This window comes from Sinocyclocheilus grahami, unplaced genomic scaffold, assembly GCF_001515645.1.
Source record: "Sinocyclocheilus grahami isolate Dianchi unplaced genomic scaffold, SAMN03320097.WGS_v1.1 scaffold645.1, whole genome shotgun sequence".
Classification (NCBI taxonomy): Eukaryota; Metazoa; Chordata; class Actinopteri; order Cypriniformes; family Cyprinidae; genus Sinocyclocheilus; species Sinocyclocheilus grahami.
In genome coordinates, this window is record NW_015505824.1 from 182,187 (window position 1) to 194,736 (window position 12,550).

Genomic DNA, 12,550 nt, shown 5'->3' on the forward strand with positions numbered 1-12,550 from the left:
AATCTTTTGCAGATCCGCATTCCAGACAAGTACTTTTTCAGTATTTCAGAAAGTGACCGGTCTTTTATCCTTTACTACCTTCCTGTTGATCAATCTCGGCCTTCATCAAATCAGTATAGGCTACACTCTCTTTTCCTGTCAGCTGATTTCACAAGATTTACATCTCGAAATGCTTTGATATTTTAGTTACAGTAGGAATTTCATCATAATTTGGAACCAGTACTAATGAGATCAAACAAGCGTCATCCAAGAATCTTCTGACTATCAAATAAGATCTTAATAAATAAAACTGATAAACAGAACAATGTGAAACAGTGTCGTACAGAAAGCATAATGAAACATCAGAATGCTGAATGAAACAATGTTTGTCACAGTGTTCGAAATTACAGAATGCAGAATTACATTATGCTAATAATTATAACATTACTGTTTACTCTACATTGCTTTGTTAAACGACAGATTGCCTTATTAGAGTATATAAAACATTATGTTTAACATTGCCCGTATATTTGTCATTTTCAGGCATTTTCAATGTATTTTTTAACCTTCCCACTTTAAAAAAAAGGTTCTTTATTGGCATTGATGGTTTCAGGTGGAATTTTTCCGTTCTATGTTCTTTATAGAGGGTAAAAAAATGTTTTTTGTGCTCTTCAGAATGTTCTTCACACTTAGTAAAAAATTATTCTTTTAAGAACTGTTCACTGAAAGGTTATTGGGGGAACCAAAATGGTTATTCTAAAACATCGCTTCGAAACCCCCCTTTTGGAAAGTTTATTTTTTATAAACTATTATACGTAAATCATTACATGGGGCATTAAGACAAACTTCCATGTAATAATAACTGAATATAAAATGAGTGAAAATAATGATCAAAGATAACACAATTAGAGGAATTCATATGTTAAGAAAATGTAAAAGAAAAATGGCTCCTGAAGAGATTAAATGTGTTACATTTGGATAGAGTTAGTCTACAGTCTATAGTTAGCCTAATTAATAATATAAGTCGATAGAAAATGTCCATTTAGATAGCTAGACTAGGTAAACGTTTTCTAAAGTGAGAGAGGTGCAAAGAGAGAGCACATCCTGCGAGATCTGACGTTGAATGACTCAGACGACTCATGCCAGGAATGCTCCATTAAAACGAGAAAAATGCTGGAGAAGGGGCGTGGCCTCTGTTCTTCAAAGGTCCTGTCACTCAGGGGCCCCAGATTCCAGCTCAGGTGTTACAGAGCAGCACGCGCAGCCCCACGAGCCGCGCTCAGAGCAAAACACACGCACAACTCACTTCTACGCGAGCAGCGTGTCACCGGGGACAGAAGTGCCTCTGATAGACGCGTATTTGAGGTCACACACACACACACACACACACACACACACACACACACACCGATGGCGTTGTCGCGCGAGAGTTGTGTCCTATTTCAGGTGAATAGTTTCTGTTTGTTATGGGAGCAGATCACCTCCGCTCAGCGTTTGCGCACCTGGCCAACCCACGCCAATGAAGTCGTGCTCCTACATGCAATCTGAAAGGCTCTGGAGTGGAATCGGGTTCCCGTGCGTACTGTGGATTAAAACCCCTCGCGGGGTTCGATACGTGTAATTTGTGGCTTTTTTCTTGGACTGATGACTAATATGGAGCTGCCAGGGAGATGTGTGTTATTCGCAGCGCTCGTGATGAGCGTTCCTCACCCTGTGTCTTCAGGTCAGTGTTTTACGCATGCAAACTATTCACCCGCACGTGCGATCAAAACAGGTTAGCTGGTTGTCAACCAAACAGAGAGGCAAGGCGTCTGACGAACTGGTTGATATGGAGAGAAAGAGACGGGCATGATTTGAATATGCAAAACAAAAACAAACTTTGCATTAGCATACACACCCAACACCCAGATGTTGCTGAATCCAGCCCATAGGCATTCAGCAGATTGATACTACAATTGGAAGAGTTCAGATGCAAAAGCCTCTTAAGTGCCATTTGAATTTTTCACCTAAAATTAGCAATTTTGTCAGGCTCCTATGCTTAGGTTCAGAAATTTTACTTTAATGGCATTGTATAGGAGCCTCATAAAAATGCTCACTTTATAGTTAAATGTATGCATTTTATTGCATTTGGTTTAACTAATAAAGAAGTGATCTGCAAATAAATGATGCTAAATCCTCAGAATCTCGGAACTACACGTGTTTTTGCAGTTACTTTTTTTCCCCCCAAACTGCTTTTTAGGACAACTGTATCTTCAACTGTCATCAGTTGGAATGTGGGTCATTTAACGTTACCTTTTTTTGTACATTCAGGCAATATGTTTGTGTAATGTACTGTATTTTATAAGTGTGTGTGTGTTTTTTTTTTTTATGTGTACCAGGATGTGAGAATCGGGTGTGTAATCCACGCATGGGGAACCTGGCAGTCGGGCGTCCTGTACAGACAATTTCCCAGTGTGGCTCTGCCTCTCCAGAACAATACTGTACCCCTGACTACAAAATGAATAGATGTGTGTTGCATTGTGAGGTGTGTGATGCTTCAGTAACGCACCGTGCACACCCACCTGCGTCCATGACAGATTCACCCTTCAAACACCCACCGACCTGGTGGCAGTCTGCTCATGGTGTTTCCATAGAAACTCTACAGCTGGATTTGGAGGTGGAATTTTACTTCACCCACCTCATTATCATATTTCGGTCACCACGCCCTGCTGCCATGGCGATAGAGCACTCGCAGGACTTTGGGCGCACATGGAGCGCTCTGATGCTGTATGCCCACAACTGCAGTGAAGTGTTCAGCCTGGAGGATGGACAGAGCTGCTCTCAGAAATACTCCACAGCAGAGCCTTGCAGCAATGGAGAGGTGAGAGTGTGCGTACAGAATCTCACATTTCAGAGGAGGTGCATTTGAGAGATGCATTTTTGGGTGAATAATGATGATGATCTTCTTAAAGGATTAGTTTACCCAAAAAATGAAAATTTGCTCAAAGGCCTCGGGCCATCCAAGCTGTAGATGAGTTTGTTTCATCATCAGAAAAGATCTTGAGAAATTTAGCATTACATCACTTGCTACCAGTGAATCCTCTGCCGTGAATGGGTGCCGTCAGAATGAGAGTCCAAACAGCTGATAACAAACATCAAAATAATCCACAAGTAATACATATTTGTTTAGAACTATTTTGGTCTTGATCCGAGCATATTTTTCTCCTGATTCAGACAGGACAACTTTTTCACTGGAGAAAACAATATTATGGATATACCCGTATTTTGACCAAAAGCGACAGTTAAATGACTTAAATTTTTTTCTTACAAACATGCAGCTTTTCACTTAAAAATGGATTGACTGGGATTGTGAGGAATATACTTTTTTTCGTTACTTTTGGAATTTGTTTTTAATTATCAGCTGTTTGGACTCTCATTCTGACGGCACCCATTCACTGCAGAGGATCCAGTGGTGAGCAAGTGATGTAATGCTAAATTTCTCCAAATCTGTTCAGATGAAGAAATATACTTGTCTACATGTTGGATGGCCTGAGGGTGAGTATATTTTCATTTTTGGGTAAACTAGAAAAACATTTAAATGAGATTACTCATGACTTTTCAACAAATTTTTGTTAACCTGACTGCATTAAGTTGCACACATTTTTAGCCTTTTATAGTGTTCAATTCGCAGTCCTAATAACTAGTACTTAGATTAAAAAAAAAAATGAAAACAGTTAGCTCATTACTAAGTAAATTAATGTTTGTTTATTTATTTATTTCTGTGTGAGCAGGTAATTTACCGTGCTCTGTCACCCTGGGACAAACTGGATCCGTACAGCGTTGATGCCCGAGCCCACCTTGGCATCACTAACATACGGATACGTCTGCTTCAGCCGCAGTCCTGCTTCTGTCAACAAAAACTTCCTGATGCCAATGTGCTCACTGCACACTATGCCATCTATGACCTCATTTTAAAGGGGGGCTGTTTGTGCCATGGACATGCAGACCAGTGTGTGCCTGCTGGTGACCAACAGATCACACACCCTCCTGTTAAACACATGGTAAGTGTATAGTTGTAATACAGAGTCATTATTTTTTACATACTGTATGCTTACACATCATGGTATGAAACAAGATTTAGTTTTGATAAATATAAACTCTACATCATCTACATGGTGTTTCAAACCTGTCTTTTTTTACTGAACACACAAATATTTTGAAAAAAAATAAAAGCCCCCCCATACAGTGAAAGTCATTGGGGCCCAATGTAATTTTGGACCAGGGTTTAGTATTTATATACTAGTTTAGTTTTTGTTAATATTTTGTATTAACTTTTTATTTTTTCATTTTAATTTAGTTAAAATTTTAGTATATATTATTTGTATCATGTTTATAGTATTTTTTTAAATGTCTAATTAGCTTTAATTAATTTGGTTTAATAATTTCTGGAATTTGGCTTCAACTTAAGTTAGTTGCCAAGACAGCATTTCTAATTCTCATTAAAGTTTAGGTTTTTTAATCTATTATTTATCTTTTATTTTATTTCTGTTTTATTTCAAATAAAAACTCTATATGGGCAAAAACGATTTCTGCTGCAGGTTGAAATGACACGAGGTAACTGATGACAGAATTTTCAGAGGTTTCATCCCTCTAAAGGAGATCAATGGCAACGTAAAACAAAAACGGCAAGCAACTTTGCATTATTTGCAATTATCAACATTCCCAGAAAACATGTTTCCCGTGTGATTACATAAACACTTTTACTCTTTCATTCTCTCCACCCCCCCCCCCACTCTCACTGTCTTTGTTTCAGATTATATAAGCCATGTGTTTGCTGCTCATTTGGCTCTATCTCTGCAGAGAGATAAAACTGATAGCAACTGAAGGATAAAAACACAGTCAGGCAGGAACACAATGGAGAGAGGAATACGATAAGCGCAGAAACAAAAACGAGGGGCTGCATTGCTCGCCCCTTTTCCTAATTGAGTTGTTGTTTGCATGCTGTGATCAGACAATAACATCAATTAGTCTCGTTTGCTCAAACACACATACACACATCAGCTCGTTGCTTTCTTATCAAAGATTAAACCATTTGATGTAGCAGCCCAGACAAAACACGCACCCCGAGCCAATCGACAAGCATGCACACAGACAAACATGCTACCCACCCAGACATGCAGACAAACACGGTCGCTGTGACATGCTTTATCCATCCACACTCATAATAGGAACACGTGCTCACACGCAACCCTTGTGTGCCCCTGCAGGAATGTTTTGGTTAGCAGGGAGAGTATGTGCGTCTGAGTGCGTTTCCTCCCATATTATGATGATAAACTCGTGAAAGTGTTTCAGATGCCAAGTGGATGAAGCGCTGTCAATTTGCACTCTCCCTCTGAAGCCCTAATTTGTCCTTCTCTTTCTCTTCTGAAGTATTTTCAAAATTCTTCTCTCGGTTGTTTGTTTTCACTGCTCTATTTTCATTCCTAATTGGAGAGTGACCGATAATATTTATCCGGCTTTCATTCGAAACTCAAAGAGGAGAGGATCTCGATGGATGGCTGTGTCTGGGATAATATAATCATGGACATATCAGGCAAGGAGGATGTTTTTGTACAGGACTGTTGAGCGAGAGATTAAGCACATAACTCGAGAGATGTAGGAGAGAATGATTGACTGTAGCAAATGAAAAGAGTTAGGGCTCTGTCCAAATCTCTAATCATAAGATTGATGACCTTAGCAAGAACAACTAGAGATCATAAAAATCAAGCAAAATGTTATTAATTACACTACCGTTCCAAAGTTTGGGGAAATTTTTTTCCGAATATGTTTTCTAAAGAAGTCTATGGAAGCTTGTTTCCGCCACGAGAACTAAATAGAGAATTTTATCTCACATTTTCTTGTAATTGCGAAATATGAAATCAAAATTGTGACAAACTCAGAATGGCAATGTATAGATAAGTGAAAATTGTGAGAGAAAAAGGCGCAATTACCTTTTTTTTATTTTTAATAAAAAAAAAACGTGGAATTGCGAGAAAAAAAGTCTGAATTGTTAGATAAAAAGTTGCTTCCATAGAAGTCTGTTATGCTGTCCAAGGCTGCATTCATTTGATTAAAAAAATAGTAAAAACCGTAATGTTGTGAAATATTATTACAATTCAAAATAACCGTTTTCTATGTGAATATAAAGTGTAACTTATTCCTGTGATTGCAAAACTGCGTTTTCATCATCGTTACTCCAGTCTTCAGTGTCACGTGATCCTTCAGAAATTAATCTAATATGCTAATTTGGTGCTCAAGAAACATTTCTTCTTCTTATCAATGTTGAAAACAGTCCTGCTTAATATTTTTGTGGAAACTGAGTCTTTAACGACTACGAAGTTCAAAAGAACAGCATTTATTTGAAACATCTTTTGTAACGTGTAGAATTCTTTAATTTTTGATCAATTAAATTTATACTGATTATTTCTTAAAAACTACTGACCCTAAACCTTTAAACGGTAATGTTAACGGTAACCTAGTGAATATAATAATCAGTTTTGGCAATGTGAGGTCCATTGAGGAGGGGGGGAAGAAAACGAGCTAAGTGTAGGTTCTAATAAGAAAACAAAAAGGTGTTGGCCTATCCTATTTGGTTTATAGTTTGGCAGAGTATGCCTGAATGAACACGTCTGATGCTAGAGCATGTTGAAGATCAGCTTAGTAACTCTCTGATCGTAAGATTTTTAACAAGCCTTTGAACTGCTAAGGTCAAGGTGTAACAATGTGTCATTGTATTGTCAATAGTGTTTTCTGGCCTCTGCCACAGGTGCACGGTAAATGTGTGTGTCGGCATCACACGGCTGGGGATCAATGTGAACGGTGTGATCGCCTCTACAATGACCGACCATGGCAACCAGCTAACGGTTTAACTGAAGAAGCTCATCAGTGTGTTAGTAAGTTTCGGTTCATATGTAAAACTAAGTACTGATGTGGAAATAACAAACTGAAGGTGGAATGTGTGACTGCTTTTTGATGCTGTGCAATTACTGGAATAAGTTAAAAGAGTTCACCAAGTCTCTACGATTTTCTGGTCCTTACACTACTGTTCAAAAGTTTGGGGTTTGCACGATTTTTTTATGATTTTGAAAGAAATCTTTGATGCTCATCAAGGCTGCAATTATATGAAAAAAAAAAAAAAAAAAAAGTAAAACAGTGATTATGTGAAATATTGCAATTTAAAAAAACGTTTTTTCTATATTTTACCATGTATTTTTATTCCTCTGATGTCAGCTGAATTTTCAGCAGCCTTTACTCCAGTCTTTATTGTCGATTTGGTACTCATGAAACCTTTCATTATGGATGTTGAAAACAATTGTGCTGCTTAATATTTTTGTGGAAACAGTGCTACATTAATTTCAATTGTCTTTGACGAATATAAACTTCAAAAGAATAACATTTATTTAAAATAGAAATCTTTTATAATATTATCAGTGTCACTTTGGATCAGTTTAGAGCATCTTTAGTTTTTGTGTAGATACTGCTCTGGTCCCTCCTTCAGTGTAAATCTATGGCAGGGTTACCAGGTCAGTTAAAGACCGTACAGTGACAAATCCTTACATAAAGCCAAAACCACCCCACTACTTAAAATATTGATTTTAGAGTTCAGTAGTTATTGGAAGTATTCAGAATATGAGCTGCAGTTTCCAACAACTGTTGGTTGGTCAAAACCCTTTAGATTAACATCTACGTAGTCCAATAAAAAGTCAGCCACAACCGTTCAAAAGTTTCCAAGTTCTGCAGGATAACTGCAGACTTTGCAACCCTGGTCTAAAAAACATTAATTGGTGAGGTCAAATCTGATGATCTGTGAGTTGATTAATGTCTGTAATAACCCAAAATGTATATTCCCATGTCAATGTGTAGAGTGCAAGTGTAATGGACACGCAGAGAGCTGTCACTTTGACAAAACCGTATGGCTACGCTCGGGTCAGCGGAGTGGCGGCGTGTGTGACTGCCTTCACAACACCAGCGGCCGCCACTGCCAACACTGCCAGAGCGGCTTCTACAGAGACCCAGAGAGACCCACGACTGCCCCAGATTCCTGCAGACGTAAGACACAATCATGCAACACTAACAGCTGTTGTGTAGGGAAGCATTCAAATACATGATCAACATGGGCACATTTATACACTATTGATTTAAACTGTAACAAAACAGCTGGCAAAGTGTGGAAAAATTGGATGCAGTGTTCCTTGTACTTGGTCATATTTTTTTAGTGTGTGTGTGTATTTGTGTCTTGGACTAAGATGAAAGCTATTAATCTCAGATTTTGAAAAGCTGCTTAAAATGGCATGTGGAGTATCTGTGATTTCCCTGCTGTACACTTCCGTTCCTGATCTCCATCGTTCTTCAGCGTGTGCATGAAAATGTGCGAGTTTTTGAGTATCTGTTTACGTGTGCAGCTTGGCCTAGATGATGTCAAAATTCTGGAACTCACCAGATCAGCGAACATGTCCGACATTGTAGCGCGCACACACGTGCACACATTGAGGGGATGTTTGGTATTGAATGTTGTTCCTGCTCGGAATGCTAATGGCTTTTACGGCGAGTTGGAACATGTAGAATAACAAGAACAGTGATGGGATCTCAGCAAGAGTGTTAACGTGTATATTGTGAATGTGGGGGCAGACAGACTAATCATCAGATGACATCAGCTCGGCTCATAATAATTGACTGCATGCACAAAGCATCAGTCTGGTCTGTGGTCTGGAGAGCTCTATGTATTTTGAGTCATTGAGAAATTCATTTCAGAGCGAGAAACGTACTAATATATTTTGCAGTCTTATGTGTGTGTGTTTTGAGTAACTTTCTTCCTTTCTGAATTGCAGCTTGCATGTGTAACCATGCTGGTTCCACATATTGTAACCCTGATAATGGAGACTGTGTCTGTAAGCCGGGCGTGGCTGGACCACACTGTGACCAGTGCATGCTGGGATACTGGGGTTTCGATGAATATGGTTGCAAGCCCTGCCAGTGTGCTGGTGATTGTGACCCTTACACAGGAGATTGTATGATTGGGTGAATATGAACCTTTTTGCTGTTTGGAATTTCAGAATCTACAGTTGTTATTGTGGTCTTAAAGTATAAAAAATACTTTTGACAATTTTTGATAATTAAAATAAAGCTGAATTAAAGGCACAATATGTAATTTTCGCCGCTAGAGGGCGCGTATTCAAAATAAACAAAGAGGCAAAGGTGTAGTTTGATGACGCCTGAGTGTGGAATCATGGGAGTTGTGGTCTTCATCCCCACAGCCGATGCAATCCGACGGGACTCAGGCAGAAATCATGTTCATGGATGAGCTAATGATTTATTAACGTAGTAGAATGAAGCAGGGTGAGGCGTCGAAGCGAAACGAGGCCGCTGAACGAGCGCAACACACGGCTCGAAAGCAGCGAAGCTTTTATTATGCCACAGTCGACTGCTTCTGCGCTTTCCGGTCGTGCGTATGTGGGGTAAAGCAGCGCTGTTTTATCATACTAGATACATTTGAAAGTTCTGTTATAATGCTACTCTGTGCTGTCGTCACCGGTCTATTAAAACGCACAACATATTAAAGCGTCGTTGGTGTTTCCATGTTTTCTACAAAACGGAAACCGAGGGGTTGTGACGTCATTGGCAGGCGACACAATGACGCTATGGACACGGTCCGTGTCACTAGTTAAAATTACTTATTTCTCTGGATTGAAACATTCTTCGAAATATTTGGGATAATGTAAGTACACAAGTCGGCAAAATATATAACACTGTTCTAGTGGTTTTTGGATATTTTAATAAAAAAATCTTACATATTGTGCCTTTAAATGGAACAAATATTAGATAAAAATATATATACCCTGGCATCCAGAAGTTTGGAATATGCTCTTACTATTTAAAAGGACTGTTTTACTATTTAATATATTTTAAAATGTAATTTATTCCTGTGATGCAAAGCAATACTCCAGGCTTCGGTGTCACATGATCCATCAGAAATCAGTTGTGTGAAGTTGTGATTTTTATTTTTAGTTAGGATGGCCTAATATCAGTGTTTTTATGGTTAAAATTATAAAAAAACAAAACAAATAAATTTCCTATAAAAAAATAATATTAGATTTAAAAAAAGTAAACGTGAAAAAATTTAAAATTCTAATTAAAGTTGTTGCTTTAGCAACTAACTGAGATAAGTTGAAGTGCATAAAATTACTAACCCTGAAATAAAAATAAATTCGAGCTACACTGATGAACTAATAAAAATGACTAAAACTGAAATTTAAAATGAAAACTGAAAATATTAAAATAAAAACTAATTAAAAATATTAATAAACACTACACTGGTATATATCAGATACCAAATTAAGTGATAAAATTTCACCAGCTGGTCTCTGATTTTTTGTGAATTTATGAGGGCAGTTCACCTCAAGTTCAAACACGGGTTTAGCTCATCACAATAACAATCAGAGTTAGACAAGTGACCAAATGCTATTTGTCTTCATTTGAAATAGTAGTTTATGTTTTAGCATTCAACACATCTTTGACACTTCTTGCTCAAAGTGTGCTTGTGCTTACTTTATTTAAAATAAATGTCAATTTTATATGGAAATCAATTTTTTATCACTTTCATTTCTTTTAAAGCTGACATTATAATATCATTTATATATAGATACTGTATATAACCATGCGTGTGTCTGCTTTATGTGTGTGCATTACTTGTCTAGGTTTGAATCAGATCACAACAGCACAGCAGAAAATCATCTGTTTCGAACAGAAGAGCTTTTCTCCGCCCTTAGTCATCCAGGTATTACATGGAAATCTTGGAGCTGATAACAGCACTGTCTTGTTCCCATAAAAAGTTTATTGTCTCGTCTGGGTTAAAGGCATGTGCTGTTGTAATGTCATTCTTGTTGTTAAGTTGTTGTAGCAACAGAAAAAAACTTACAGCCAATACTTTAATTGCTGGGTATTTCTTTTCTTGACAGACAAATGTGTATGCAAACAGCAAGCTCTTGGAAGCAGCAAAATATTCTGCAGTGTAAAACATGTTTATGGTAAGTAGTATATAAAACAGTCCTGGCCCGGAGCACGCTCGCTGTGCACTCACTTCACCTCAATGTTCTGTTCAGTTGATGTAATTAACGTGTGTTTTCTTGTGTGATTGCAGCAGTGAAGGTGAGAGTGTTGGGTGCTCATGATAAGGGCTCTCACGCAGAGGTGGATGTTAAGGTTCTCAAGGTATTGTGGGATAATTCGCGCCTCAGGCTCTCTCGTGGAAATCGAACTCTTTATCCTGAGTCTTGGACCTCACGAGGCTGCACCTGCCCTGTACTTTTCCCAGGTTAGCAGATACGCGCACAGATTCATAATTTGTTATAATGTGAAATATGTAAGCCCGTATGGAATCTGCACATTTTTTCCCACATTTCTGTTAATTGTGGGAAACGATCTGAATTCTGTGGAATGGATTTAAATGCGATCAGATGTGCTAAATGGACCTCAGAGAACCTTGTTTAGATGAAGGTATTATCAAATTAAATGCAATGCAAATGAAGGGTGAATTCTGTGGATATCTGCAGTGTTTTAGACTAAATGAACACTGTGGCCTATCTTTGTTGATACCTGTTTAGTGAAATTAGGCTAATTTGATCATTTTGTTGACTGATAGGCCTGTTTTTCTCTTGCTGTAGGAATGGAATATCTTGTTGTTGGACACGAGGATGTGAAAAAAGGTCGTCCTATGGTTAATATGAAGAGTATCGTGAAGCCATGGAGGCCCAGCTTGAGCCGAAAATTTCATCAGCTTCTGAAAACCAAATGTAGCTGAAAGACCTAGAGACACAGAGTGATGTTTAAAATATATCTTTCATGGCACATGTCAACTTAGCCTTTATTTTATTGTGATCATTCTTCATGTTCTGAATCATACTAATGCTATAAACCGGTGGTTCTCAACTTTTTTGTTTTTGACTCTGAGGCCCCCAATATTTGAAGGCCTTCTAAGTTATGTACCTCTGGTGCTTCTGTTAATAATAAATGAAAGATAATAATAAATGAACTCGAATGAGCTTATGAATATGACCGTTTAATGTTATTTTATTTAGGATTATGTGAATATAATTACATATCATTTTTAAGAGCTATTGGGGGCCCCCCTGGAAGTTTGCTGAGACCCCTAGTGACCCCAGCTTTGAGGTTGAGAACCACTGCTTTAAAACCAGCTGTGTGGATGTATTTGCTAGCTGTCAGATGAATACTAGGACTGTACAGAATGTAAAATATAAATGTATGTGTATATATAAAATAATATATGTAGTTTTTTATATCTATAACTAACCCTGTATATAGCATGCATTTTGTACACATGAAAATACAATGCATATATGCAATATAATTTCTTATGGTTATGTCATAATTTTAAACCTAAAAACAAGTTTATATGATTTATATGCCTTTTCTTCCGTTTGTGGCATTTATGTGTGCATTTTTAATACCAGCCAAGACCACAAGGTGTCAGCCTATGATCATTTTAATGATCATAATGTATATTCATATTCACAAGAACACGTATTCAGGTACGAAA

General features: G+C 37.8%; 1 protein-coding gene across 1 annotated transcript; it reads left to right on the forward strand.

Annotated features, from left to right (window-relative positions):
- Positions 1-1,494: 1,494 nt before the first annotated feature.
- Positions 1,495-12,302, forward strand: LOC107558428 (netrin-4-like). Its single transcript, XM_016242090.1, has 10 exons — positions 1,495-1,702; positions 2,358-2,839; positions 3,750-4,019; positions 6,764-6,890; positions 7,861-8,046; positions 8,826-9,015; positions 10,692-10,771; positions 10,953-11,021; positions 11,135-11,308; positions 11,658-12,302. Exons 1-10 carry the CDS (start codon positions 1,624-1,626, stop codon positions 11,792-11,794), a joined length of 1,794 nt encoding a protein of 597 aa, XP_016097576.1. The 5' UTR covers positions 1,495-1,623; the 3' UTR covers positions 11,795-12,302.
- Positions 12,303-12,550: the final 248 nt, after the last annotated feature.